Source organism: Pantherophis guttatus, chromosome 3 (assembly GCF_059756535.1).
Source record: "Pantherophis guttatus breed Tessera chromosome 3, ASM5975653v1, whole genome shotgun sequence".
In the NCBI taxonomy this organism is placed as follows: domain Eukaryota; kingdom Metazoa; phylum Chordata; class Lepidosauria; order Squamata; family Colubridae; genus Pantherophis; species Pantherophis guttatus.
Window position 1 is genome coordinate 129,519,562 of NC_142065.1, and position 14,135 is coordinate 129,533,696.

Below are 14,135 nucleotides of genomic sequence, written 5' to 3' on the forward strand. Positions count from 1 at the left end.
TATAGAAAAACTATCCACATCTTTTTGTCAAGTTGACATTTTTAGCAAGGGCAAGGGTTGCTCTAGGCAGATTAATTATGCAATGTGTGCAAGTTCTCCCCCCCCACAGTTTTAAAGGGAAAAGTTTTAAAAATAATACACACACACACACACAAACATTACATGTATTTTACATATTTACTATATTTTTGCAATGTCTGAGATAAAACATTTGTTTTTAAACAGATTTCTATTATTTGTCCTGTACCTTTTCCCAAATGTTATCTTCTGATAGCAAGTCAGTGGTAGTGTAGGATAGTAGGCTATTATCTAGCTTTTGGAAAAAGCTCAAAAAGGAACAAACTTATTTGTAATCAGGTTTTCATTTCTGATCAGTAGCCTTTCCCAGACTAATACTCTCTTAGTATGTGGGACTATATTCCCCAGAATTCCAAATGGTTTACAAATTCTAAGAGTTATACCATCATCTAAAGAATACCAGGAAAGGCTGTTATTAAATCTTCTAGTTCCTAGGTAGAAAATACTCTATTCATTTATGCTGGTACATCCATGATATTCTCTGGCATTTCCATCATCTCCCACAAGATATAAAATCTTGTGGGAGATGATGTCTACATTATTCTCAATCATTTTGCAATGATTTTGCAATATAGTATTTCTAGGAAGTTTTAATAAAATTTTGCTCCTCAATTATTGGAATATTTTGTTTTTTCTAAATTTTGTTTGGCCAACTGCACAAACATATCCCAACTTCTCAGAAAGGAAGTAAAATGGCAGAAAATCAGTTTCTTTCCTGCTTGCTTTGCTCTTTTCTTTGCAGCCAAGTCTTGTATATATTTACTAGGCCAAATGACAAACAGCTTCAGGATTAAATAAGGGAAGTTTCTTTTAAAGAAAGTAGTACTGGATTAAAAATGGCAGAGAAAATATATTCTAGAAAATACTGAAGTGGGAAGGACATACTAGATAAGTGGCTATATAGCAGAGGCGGGCTTCACATAATTTAACAACCGGTTCGCTCAGAATCAAAAATGTGAGTGTGCGTGCGCACAGATGCGCATTGCGTCAAAAACATGGTGCTTGTAGAGGATGGGATAGCTTTGTGTGCGTGCCTTGCGCACATGCACACTGCGTCAAAAACATGCTGATTGTATAGGACGGGATAGCTTCGCTTGTGCATGCGCCTTGAACACATGGAAGCTGCATCAAAAACACGCCAATTGTATAAGACGGGATAGCGCTGGGGCAGGTGTGCGGGCCCAGGTGCTGGCCGTAACTACCAGTTCACCCAAACCAGTCTGAACTGGCTGAATCCCACCCCGCTATATAGTATTATTCACACTTTTTCAAAAGAGATATATAAATGTGAATACGACACATATGGATAAAATATTTATAAAACTCAGATTAAAAACCAAAGAAATTTAAGAATTCTCAAATATGAGTGCAGAAAGAAGATACATATATCTAATGCATGCCATGGGTTCCATACCCAATGAGTAGTCATTAAAACATCACACTCCAGTATTACATTTGCAATAACACTGATCATGGGGCTGAAAAAAATACTACAGACATTCACAAAAATCATACAAAGGATCTTCTATTCAGAGATTTTTTTCAATTGCATTTTGAAAAAAATATTATAAAATAATTTAAAGAATTCCATTAGTTTATTGCTTCTCCACATCTGTGGGACTGTCATTATACGTTATATGACTCCAAGAAGCATTTTTATAAAGTTTACTATGGTTTATTTCTTCTCTTTCTTGAAGTCAGTGGAGTTACCTGGGCCTCCAGGGATGCACAGTGTATAGTTTCTACATTCTGTTTTTTGCAGCCTACAAATCCGCTTAACCATAATTGGTGAGAACCAGTACCACACTTTCTTATCAACGTGGTTGGAAACACAAAAATATAATGTAAACTCTTAATAGACTTACCTCAGTTACAATCAAACCAAAAGCCAAACTATCAAACCTCTTTAAAAGCAATGTAAGAAAAAAGGCAACAGTTTTTTCCAGGGCCTCCTATACATGACAATTCCTCCTTTACAACTCCTTCCCACTTCCCCCTCCCCCCTCCATGAACCTGAGTCTCCGAAATAGTAATAAATACAGTATCTAGATAAATGATTTCTCACTTCTGCTGTACTTATTCCATTTGTTTTTCAGGTATGACAATCTATTGTGCTCATATCTTTTTGGCCCAGTATAAATCAAAAGCAAACAATTTTTCTCACAAGTTCAGAAATTTAAGTTTAAAAAGGAGTTGTATGAACAGAACGTAATCACATCAAAAAGAGAAAAAATTGACAGGCCAGTCAGGTTATCCCCAACTAGATGGTCTGGTTTTGTTTTACAACAAACTGGACTAGTTCCAACAAATGCTCCATATTTGATAATGAGACAATGGTGGATTTTTTTTCTATTGGGACATTTTCTTTCCACAACTGGAAGAAAGCAAAGTATTTCCTTACCTAGCCTCATGAGCATGATACTCTACTTCACATTATAAAATGAACTACAGTCGTAACTATCAGTCAGAATGATTGCAGAATTTCAAATTCTTGAGGTATGAATACTTCTTAGAAATAATTTTTATTGAATTAAAATTAAAATGGAGACTTAGTTCAAATTAGTCTCATGTTGAGTATCGAAGCAAGAATTAATAAATAAATTTACTCAAGTCCAGCTAACTTCCCATCACCCAGTTTTATATTACCTATGATTGTCAATTTTGTCTGTACTAGGAACTCATATATTCTCGATTGCCCAAGTAGCCCTGGGCTCATAACACCCTTGACCTAGCCAATTCTAATCCATACAAATGTCTTCACCAATGGTCCTAACAATCTGCAAACCAACTAACTGGGTCAACAAGTGCCATTTTAGAAATATAGAATCACCCTTGCTTCCTCTCCAAGTACCTAGGATCCCATGTACTTGAGGTCAGAAAACCACTCCTATATTACTAGAAGTAGTCCTCGACTAACAACAGTTTATTTAGTGACTGTTCAAAGTTACAACAGCACTGAAAAAAGTGACTTATGACCATTTTTCACACTCACGACCATTGCACCATCCCCATGATCATATGATCAAATTTCAGATCCTTGGCAACTGACTTATATTTATGGTTGCAGTGTCTTGGAGTTATGTGATCACTTTTTGCAACCTTCTGACAAGCAAAGTCAAAGGGGAATCTGGATTCACTTAACAACTATGTCACTAATTTAAGAACTGCAATGATTCACTTAACAACTATGGCAAGGAAAGTGATAAAATGGGGCAAAACTCACTTAACAAATACCTCACTTAGCAACATAAATTTTTGGCTCATCGTGGTTATAAATTGAGGATTACCTGTACTCCCTCTCCCCCCTGGCCAAGGAGGCAGCATGTGTAGAGAGCCAGGGAGATGGCCTTGAACCAAATATTCAGAAAGTCTTATATAAACAAAGAAGGCAGAAACATTAATTAACTTCTGGGATGGAAGAAGAGATTTCTCCATGATTTATTAAGATATAAGAGGAAGAGGGAAAGAAGTGCAATAGTACTTGGAGGATTTGGTTATTATAGCCCACCTCAATAAATTATAGTTCTGGAATATGTTTCCTGATCTGCCCTACCCTGAAGAATTGACATTATGAAAAAGAAAATGGGGTGGATGGGAAGAAAAGGAAACTGGCAGTGCCCTAAGTCCCAATTCATATCAAAATGTATAACTCACACTCTAGCTGGATTTCCCTGCTGTCAACTTCCCTTTCAGCTATTTTTTTGAAAGGAGTATACAAGCAAAACAGGGCAACCAACTGGATGTTGATATTTTGTGACAAAGCTGACTGGTAGGCTAAGTTTAAACCTATCTAAGAAAGGACCTGCTTAGGACCTGCTCAATTTAATGTTCTGGGTTGTGTTAAATGGGCCACCTTCTAACCCATTTTGGTCAGACGACTCAGTTAAACATTTCATGGGAACAAGCCACAGCATCAATGCAGGAGAAGAATATGAATGGCTACTTCCCACCCCATTAAAAACTTTTATATAAATGGCACCGAAGAAACGTTGCTGAAAAGTGCTCTTCCTCCACCTACCTTATTTTTCTGGAATTCACTATAGCAATATAGTTGAAGATAATATTTCAATTCTAATAAATTATTTCATGGTAAAAAGGAAGCAAATGAAGCTTTTGTTACTATACATGTTTTTCACCTCTTTTTAAATAATTAATATTTGGTGTTATTATTTAAAATACATATTTTAAATAAATAAATGTTCGGAAACTTGTTACAAATGAAATACTAAAATAACTATAATAAAACAGACATATTTTATAATATCATACTGCAGGCAAAAATGTGTTATTAACAGAGCCAGATCTATATTAAGATTACATCTAAAACTATTTAAGAATAACTGGTTCATGTTTTTTGATATTATCAGAGATTTTACTTATACTCAATTATAAGCAACTTATTTTTACCACTGGTATAAATCAGAGTAATTGCTGTGACTCAGAGCAATTTATTTAAATAAAAATTATGCTGCTATTTATAAATAAAATTTCATTCTCTGCAGCTGTATGCCAACCGTATGAATAAAAACAAGCATTTCATTCATGTAGGAATATTTGATACATATTTTCAACCCATATTGAAATAGTTTTGTTACTTAAAAAAAAGAACCTCAATACAGATACAATAGTAATACTTCCTTGGAATCTAGTATTTATAATTTACTATGACAAATGCAATGTAATAAATGGTTACAATGTATATTTTTCAATGATTATCTGTACAGTACTTTTAAGCAGCATTATATCCAGCAATGGCTTAAATCTACTTTTTTTAAAAAAAAAAATCAAAGCTTTTCTTATACAACAGTCTGTAAAAACACTATCTCTGAAGACATGCTCAAGATGGAATCTCACTTTTTGTATTATAGCAGTCACATAGTAATAGAATAGGAAATAGTTTCTGAAATACAACAAACTCAAAAGTATTGCATAATCCCATTTAATTAATCTGATCCACACAAGTGGATTTGAATAATGTAATTTTAATAGTCATTTTCACTGTGTACTGTGACAAGGATGAATTCAATCAAATGTAGGACAGGAACTGTTGTCTCAGATTTCTAAAGAAACACATCTAAAAACTTCAAAAATTTATTACAAAACAAAAAATATTTTTCATATTTTTGTAAAAGCTGGAGAAACTCAACTGTGTTTATAGCCATCAGATAATCCAAGGATCAAGAAGGGATTTACATCATGGTGAAAATTCCAAGCTATTTTCTGAAAAATCTGAAATGTATTCATTCATATAAATACATGAAATAAATAAATAAAATAAATTCTCAAAAACAGAATCTGAAGTATTACAAATAGCTATATATAGGGATATAGTAGTTGATTGGCTAACAAAGTTAGACTGTGGGTCTTCATTTAAATTAAAAATATGGCACAGGATGAGGATTTAAGACTTTGCATTTCATGCCAAAATCCTTTGTTTCTGATGGACAACGTATTCTTCAGTGTACTGGGAAAATCCTTTTAATTATATATATCTTGCAAAGACTTAGAAATGCACCAAGCTGCATAATGTCACATATTTTTTTTGTATACAGATTGTTTTGAGATCCAAAAGTTTAGCTTCTCCAACTGCTTTCCACAAGAAATCATACAAACACTTTAAAAGTGTTTGTAAATGCACTTCCTTGCAGTTGATAAAAGTTAATACAGGCTTATCAATCTTTTCCCAATTATCTTTAGCAAGCTCCTGTAAAGTTTCCTGGATGTGATGGTTTAGGTTAGCCATACTTTTCTCAGCTAAATAAAATTAGCCTTTACATTTAAAGGGTGCTTCAAAATGTACCCTGAATAAGATGCACCTTCTCTTCCATGTTGATGTATGCACTTTAAAAAAAAAACTTTACATAGTTACTAATATAATCCCTTTGGGAAAAGATTTCTCCAACATTTCCAGCAAAAGCTGAATGTGTGCATCACCATTTACTGTCTCGTCTGCTGCACCTCCTCAGTAGCGACTTGACTTACAGTGGAGACTAGGTTAGAAGCAATCGATGCAAGCACATTACACACCAGAAAAGAGGGAAAGGAAGGGGGAGGAAATGGATCGAACGAGAGGCGTCTTTCCTTTCAGCCATTAATTATAAATCAGCCAAATATCAAGGCAGTTCCTTTCACAGGCACTGATGCAAACCCAGGACCGCCTCTGTTTCGTTTGTGATATAACGCACACGCCCGAAAAAGTCGGGAGACGATTCCTCTGAAATGGCACTGTTTGAAATCCCTTCAGTTCAGATCCAGACGGGCTAGATGGGAGGTGGTCCCTTCCCCGTTTCCAATGCAGACGAAGCCCCCACACATACATGTATGACTTAAGCATCGGTTCCACGTACACGAAATACTACAAGATCCGAATGCCATGCTTCACAGCAGCCCGAGACTAAATAAGGTCTACTTCCCACCCGCCTCGCCGCTTCTCTCTCTCTCTCCCTCCCCCCTCCCCACGCCCGGTACGTATTTACGATTTCACAGCTCTAGGGAGAATATTATTGCCAGGTGATAAGAAAAGCCGAGTTGCCGCCGATGCCCTACATAAAACCAGCGAGGGAGGGACCGTATAAAGAAAGGGGGTGGGGAAAAAAATATGGGGAAAAAAACAGGCGGCAGAATTAGCCTGCTTTTCGTACGCCTCTTCGGCGAAGCCACCGAAATAAGAATTAAACGAAACCTATATTTGTAACGCCAGACAATCGGGGGCACTTCATCCAAACCCCAAGAGAGGATTTAAAAAAAAAAGAAAGAAAGAAAGGGAGGAGTGGAGGAGAGAAAGGAAAGGGGGGGAGAAGAGAAGAGAAGAGAAAGACCTCTACAATGCGGGCCCCTCCTCCTGCTGCTGCCAGTGGCAATCCCTCTGCACAAGGAAGGGGTGGGGGAGAGAAAAAGGAGAAAGCCTGGGCACCATCCATGATGCTCCTGCTGCTGGCAATGGCACGACTCACCCAACGCCGTCGCCCTTGCTTGCTGCTTCCCGAGCATATACCAACAACAAAAGGCAAATCCTCAAGGTGGGCTGGAGGGAGGTGGCTGCGCGCCCCCCGGGCTGCTTCAATGCAAGGTCCTGACCTTGCCCAATTGCAGCATCTTGCCGTCGCCGCCGCGTCCTTTTCGCCGCCGCCTCCCTCTCCGACGACTGCGAAACTCCCGTGCTTCGCCAAACGCTCCGAGCGAGGCGAGCTCTTTCTCACGCGAACACACGCCACACACACACACGCCACACACACACGCTGGCGTGCTCCGAGAGGCTGGCTCTTTTCTCTAGCCGAGGCTGACGTCTGGCTGAATCTCTATCCCGCTCCCTTATCCTCACGACGGGGTCGGCAGCGGCGCTCTCTGGTGCGGCCACCTCAGCTTGGCAGCCTTGCCCCGGTAAGAGACGGTACTGTGACAGCCGCCGCCGCCGCGCTCCCTTCTCTTTCCTCGCCTCTCCTCCCTTCGCCGGCAAGAGCGCGCGCGCCTGCTGCTGCCGCCGCCGCCGCTGCTAACTGCTGCTCCTGAGGCCAGCTGGGGCGGGCAGGCGGGAAAGCAAGCAAGGCGGCTGCGCTGTCTTCTTTTTCCCTCAGCGAAGCGCCGCCGCGGCCGCCGCCACCTGCGATGGGCGAGGAGGAGGAGGCGGAGGCGCCCGAAACGTTTCAATTCGCTCGCCCAGGAAAAGCGCGAGCACCGAGTAAAAGGGTGAGAAAGAACCGCAGCAAGCCCTAAGGTTATACACCGTCTGGCGGGCGCCCTTTGAGTGGACCGGAAGCTTCTTCCTTTAAATCCGAAATTGAGTCGAAATTCTGTCGTTGGGAGCCCTTTTCTTAATCCCGTAACCAAAAGGAGCCAATGGGCAAAATCCCTCTCGTGGCTAAACGCGCAACATCACCCCATCCTGCAGAAATTCGTGCGGGGCTTCCTAGCAGGAAAAGTCAAAAACTTGCCATTCCCGAGAAAAGTAGCTTATCCTGCTGGCCGCTAAGGCAAAAGGAAGGCGGAAAAAAGAACGGATCCCCAACGAAGTTAACGACCCCCTTCGAAGGTCGGAGGCGCCGGTTCTGGAAGGCGCGCATCCCTCATCCCGCTGGGTGCTCAAGGCAGAAGCGAGAGCAGCGGCTGTGGATTGTAGAACCAAGGATGGAGCCAATGCCCTTGAATTGTATTCTTCATCCAGGTCTGCGCATCTTCTGGCATGGAGGCTTTGGCCGGGGTTTTGGCAGGCAGTTCGGGAAGGAAAGGCAAGACAAACCCCCGGTTGCTCCTTCCACAGCAGCAACTGAGATACTCTGCCTCAAAGAAAGGCGTTGGTAAATCCAGCGCTGATCAGCAGCGATGCCTCCTCAAATCTTTTTTCAAAGCCCCACTGTGACACGTCTGGCAAAGAGGCTGAAGAAAAAATAAAAGTTGTGCAGATTTTAACGCACGAGGGCTCTATATGAGTTCCAAAACCCCATGCGATATTTTGACACCAAATCTCCAGATCGAAACAGTTGTGTCATGCTTTAGAAAATTGCTCTGCACATATCAATTTCCTGCAACAAAGATTTAAGCCAATACTGAAAGACTGCGATCACTTTAGGATTCACTAAAGACTTTTTCATGTCTAATGAAAATTCTAATTCTATCTTTTTAAAAACCACAACAAAATGGGATTTAGGTACAGTGTATGCTAGGTAGAAAGAACTAGGTGTACAATTACAATGAATATGTTGAATATTCTAATATTTTATTCAAAAGATTTCTAAAGTACCAATTGTAGAGGAGAATTAGTATTTGAAACATGAGACAAAATTTTAAATTTTATTTTTGTACTGGGATGTGAGGGGGGGGGGCGGTAATTGCCAGTAAACTGTAATTTCAAAGAAACTCACTACTGCCACCTTTTGCTTGCTGGTCTTTCACAGCTCTTTCCTATTCTTTTTTGTATACAGAGTTTAAAATAATTATTTCAGAAATGAACCCTTTATAATTCCCTTGGTATTTTAACAAGAAAAATTCTTTGTACCTCAATTCAATGTATGTTTTCATTTAATTGGAATTAGAGTTTAATTGGAAAAAATGAATAGGGCAAAGAATAGCCATTACCTACTTTTCTAGAAATAAATATCAATGAGTTGATAGGAGGAATTTAATTCGAGGCTCGAGCTTTATAAAAATTAGTTAATGCCATGTAGTCCATCTGACATAACTTCTTATTATGTTACATACCGCCTTTTCCTGAATACATAAAAATATAGACAGAAATAGAATAGTTCACTGATTTCAATGATATTTTATTTTCAGACAGTATCACTACAGATAGTTTCTTCATGGTCAATAAAAGACTTTTTACTGTCTTAGGTGAAGCCCAAACTGGTGTCCTTATTTTCATTCTTCAATTTTTATTTTTTATTTTATTTTATTAAATTTATTGGCCACCCATCTTACCACAGCAGGGCAACTCTGTGGCAAAGCTGACAGGACAGACAAATGAATACTTCAATAGGGACAACAGTTTTGCAGCAAGAGCAGTACACAAGCTTCAGTGGGACTATGGCACCAAGAAAACACTACTTTTACCACTGTGCTTTACATCGCAGCTAAGACTATATATGCAAATGTCTTAATACCATGTTTTCCTGAAAATACGACTTACTCAGAAAGTCCTAGCTTGATTTTTACACGTTCACCCAATATAAGCCCTACCCCCAAAATAAGCCCTAATTAAGACCTCCGCCCACTCCAGGGTGCACGGGTAAAAATTAAGCTAGAGTGGGGATGGGGGGTGGAGCTGCTCTACCACTTACCTTCGGATAGTTGCAGCCAGGCTTCACACACCTTGGCCCATTTCTTCTGCAGTCAGCAAGGCTTTCCTGAAGGCCTCTGTAGCCAATAACAGAGCTCTGGATCGATCCAAAAGAAGAAGTTCCTGAAGGTCTCTGACAGCAAAAAGGAGGCCAGGGTGATGCACACAAGTGAGGTGAGTCAGTGGATGACATCCCCCCTGAAAATAAGACCTGGTGTCTTTTTTGGTGGCAAAAAAAAATAAAAAATAAGACAAGATCTTATTTTTGGGGAAACATAGTATTAGGACTAGTCCTGGCCTAAATAGGAAAATATGTGTTATTTGTAATTAAATATATGGTTTAAAACTGTATGTCTGTGGAGAAACATTGGATATAGAGATGAAAAGAAGAATTTTCCATCCATCATGAACGGTTGGTTTTACATATGTTGATTGAGATGAGATTGTTATATGCATAAAGAAGAGTACCGAAATATTCACAATGGAGGAATGGATTTCCAGAACGAATGGCAGAACTTGGAGAAATGACTAAAATGTTTTGGGTGATTGGGGAGGGAACAACTACTTTTATAAAGATCGGAAACCCTTGATGGACTTTTTGCTGAAAATGAATAAAAATTAACTCATGATTTATGGATTAATAGGGGTTCAATATGGGGAAGAAGGGAACCATATTATGTCACTTAGAAGGGAGGAAATGGTTTCCTATCATTGCTGTAAAGAAGACTGATAGTCACTTCTTTAAATATTATATTTTCTTTTTCTTTGTTTTCAACAGTTTATCTTTTTTTCTGTATTTTTTCATGTTTACCTTTTAACTTTGTAAAAAAACCTTTAATAAAAAAAATTAAAAAGGAGTTTCCCATTAACTTTTAAAAACAAAAGAGGGTCCATCCCCCAAGGCAATCTGTTCTGTTTTCTGAGTACTCTTAATCATTGTTCTCCATGTCCAAATAAATTTACTTTCTTATAGTCATTGATTTTTATCTTGTCTTCTGGAACAACACAGAACAATTCTGTACCATCTTCTGCGTGATAATCAGAAACTAAAGGCAGACATATTTTCCTGCAGTCTTCTTTAGCCTAAACATATCCAACATTTCCAAACTTCCCTTGTAATTTTTTCCTTTGATGGCTCTTATCCGCTTGGTTGCTTTTCTGTATATATTCAAGCTAATAAATTATTTTTCAAAAATGCAATGCCCACTACTGTATTCAATATTTTAGATATGGTTTTGCTATTCCATAATGAAGAAGAATAACTTCTTTTGATGTTGACACTATGCAGCCTAGAGTTACATTTGCTTTTTTTGTGGAGACATCGCTCTGTTGGCTAATACTTACCAAGACACACAAAGATCCTTTTCACTCTGTAAAGCTATATTCCTGCGTAAATTTTCATTTGTTTTTTTTTTAAAAATTATCTAATATACACAAGATAATTCTGAAAGCCAAACAATACCAAAAATATGTGCTTCACTGACTATGGAAAAGCTTTAAATTGTATCAGTAATGTAAACTACAGAATGTGCTTAGGAAAATTGAATCCTAGAACATTTTGTTGTCTTTATTCAAAGCCTTTACATAGGTCAGGAAACCTGTGGAACAAACTGGCTCCAGATCAGCAAACAAGTGAAACAGAATGATATGTTCTCCCTTATTTATTAACTTATATGCAGAATGTATGTTGAGGGAAGCTAGACTGGAAGAAAATAAGTATGGTTTAGAAATTCCAGATCATGAACTTTAATTAGAAATTCAAATATACGATTAGCTTGTTATCTGTCAAAGACCATAGAGGCATATATGTTGGAAGGAAAATGGAATTCTTCCTTCTAGTGAGACAACCCTACTTGCTGTATATACCTTGATATATATTTTCTGAGTATGAATTAAAGTGACTTTAAGTAGTTTAAGAAATGTGCACATTTATTTGCAAATTATTGTTTAGGATTGGCTTATATTTTGTTATTTCGGTTTCCTATATTATATTGGCTTTCTGAGTTCACTCATGTGATAATACTTTGTAGAGTCAGCAAATACATTTAAATGTTTGTTACAAACACCCACAAAAAGACATGGTTTTGTGTATACTTGGAGCATTTACTTCAAGTTGAACAATTTCTGAGAAATAGATATTATAATTTTAAATACATATCATATTCTCTGCACACTGCAAAGGTTGCTTCCAATGCCTTCCAAGAGTTCAGCAGCAATTCTTTCTTTCTACTTCTCTAGAGGTGCCCAATATATACCAACTACTCTTGAGCTTTACCTGTAATTCTGTATACAAACCAGGAAATTTATTACCAGTATTTGGTAAAGATACAGTCAAAATTCATAAGAAGGATATCCCCAGTGGCAAAATACATGCCTAATGTTGCCCTATGGTTGAAGGCAGAACTTACAAGGGCATGGCTACATGTTTAAATATTGACTACCGGTTCATTTCCAACCACGAAGTCCAACTCAGTTAATATTAAATGGATAAATATTATTCTTTCTGAAAAATAATGAAATAAACTGGGTTTTTCAAGAGAGATACTCATTCCCATGGGACATGATTAGGCAATAGCAGTACTTAAGAAAGGATTCCTGATATCAAATTACAAAATTTAGGCTCAATTTTAAATAATTACAGTGTAATATTATACTATAAATTGAGAAGAGAAATTTTGTAAAATTCCATATGCAGAAAGGCTCTACTCTTATAAAGATAGTAATATTGAAACACAAATTCGTATTCTGTCATATTGTAATTTCTGTTGAGGCATACAAAAAGATACATACTACTGTAATCAGTGGTGGGTTCCTCCCGGTTCGGCCCGGTTTCACCGAGCCGGTAGCAGTGACGATATGACATCACCAAACTGGTTCTGCCCCCCGCCCCCCCACCCACCCCCGCGTTATTCTTACCTTTTATTTGGCTCCACTCCCAATCTATTGCTGCTTCCTGAGTCCCAGATGATGGGCTATAAGGAAAAACTGTTTAAACTCTTGCGGCAGGCTTCAAAGGGCCACTCTACAGCTGATCAGTGATAAAAGGCAGTTTGGTGGTAGACCGGTGCCTCCAAAAACAAATGGGTAGACTAGTGCCTGCAAAATTACATGAGTAGACCAGTGCCTGCAAAAATAACTGGGTAGACCACTGCCTGCAAAAATAACTGGGAAGACCAGTGCCTGCAAAAATACATGAGTAGACCAGTGTCTGCAAAAATAAATGGGTAGACCAGTGCCTGCAAAAATAAATGGGTAGACTGGTACACCTCTGCAAGCAGTTAGAAGCCTGGTAGACCAGTACCTCTGCTAAATCCTAAAGCATTGTCACATGACCATCAAGCCATGCCACAAAATAAGCCATGCCCACAGAACTGGTAGTAAAAATTTTTAGAACCCACCCCTGACTGTAACGCCTTTTTTAGACTAAACTTCCAGAGAGGAAAACTTCCAAAAATGTTCAAGATTAATGTGCAAGTTCTGGTAGTTTGTAATTTTTTTCCAATTGCGTTCTTCAGTCCTAACCTCATGTGATATAGCAATCGAGGGGTGAAATGCTACCGGTTCACTCTGGTTCAGGCGAACCGGTAGTGGCGATGGCACGTGGTTCAGTGAACTGGTAGCGGCGGCAGCACAAGGCTCCGCCCACCCACCTGGACGTTGTTACTTCCTGGTTTTAACCAGGAAGTAACCTGTTTTTGACCATCTGTGCATGTGCAGAAGGCTTTGTGCATGTGCAGAGGGTCCAAAATCAGATGTGACAATGGTGTGCACATGAGCGGAGTGAGTGCGCGCACACGGCACATGCACTTCCAAACTGGTAGGGAAAGTAAGTAGATTTCACTCCTGTAGCAACCCTAATGAACTAGACTTTTTTCTTTTCAATGAATGTTTTATTAGGCACGTTATAAACAAGATGCTTATCTGTTTGGATCTTAAAGTTCCATACTATTTTAGTTCACATATTTTCCAAACTTTTTCTTAACTTGATGGTTCCAGTGGTTCTTTCTACATTCAAATCCAAACTTCTGGCAAAATTTCCAATTAATAATTTGGGCATTTCAATCAGAATGCTGCATGTTATCAGTTTGTGTAATTTTGATGCAGACATTTATCAAATGATAAATTTATCTTTTTCACTACAAAGGTGACATTTACGATTGTTATATGCTAAATTTTCATTTTCAGGCAATTAGTTGGTAAAGCTTGTTCTTGAAGTGCTAAAATAAACCCTTCAGTTTCTTTCTGTAAATTCCTGATCTTAAAAGAACTCAATGAGAGGTTCTTA

The 14,135-nt window shown here is 38.5% G+C and overlaps 1 protein-coding gene across 18 annotated transcripts in view; it reads right to left on the reverse strand.

Moving 5' to 3' along the window:
* The window catches only part of CTNND2 (catenin delta 2), a 479,927-nt gene extending 468,883 nt beyond the window's left edge, over positions 1-11,044 (reverse strand). For all 18 annotated transcript variants that reach the window (XR_015733589.1, XR_015733588.1, XR_015733587.1 and 15 more), the window contains exon 1: positions 7,032-11,044. Coding sequence is in view for 14 of the 18 variants with exons in the window: in XM_034411885.3 (XP_034267776.1) it covers positions 7,032-7,068 (37 nt within the window). In the remaining 4 variants the exon portion in view is untranslated. The remainder of the gene's footprint in view (positions 1-7,031) is intronic.
* Positions 11,045-14,135: the final 3,091 nt, after the last annotated feature.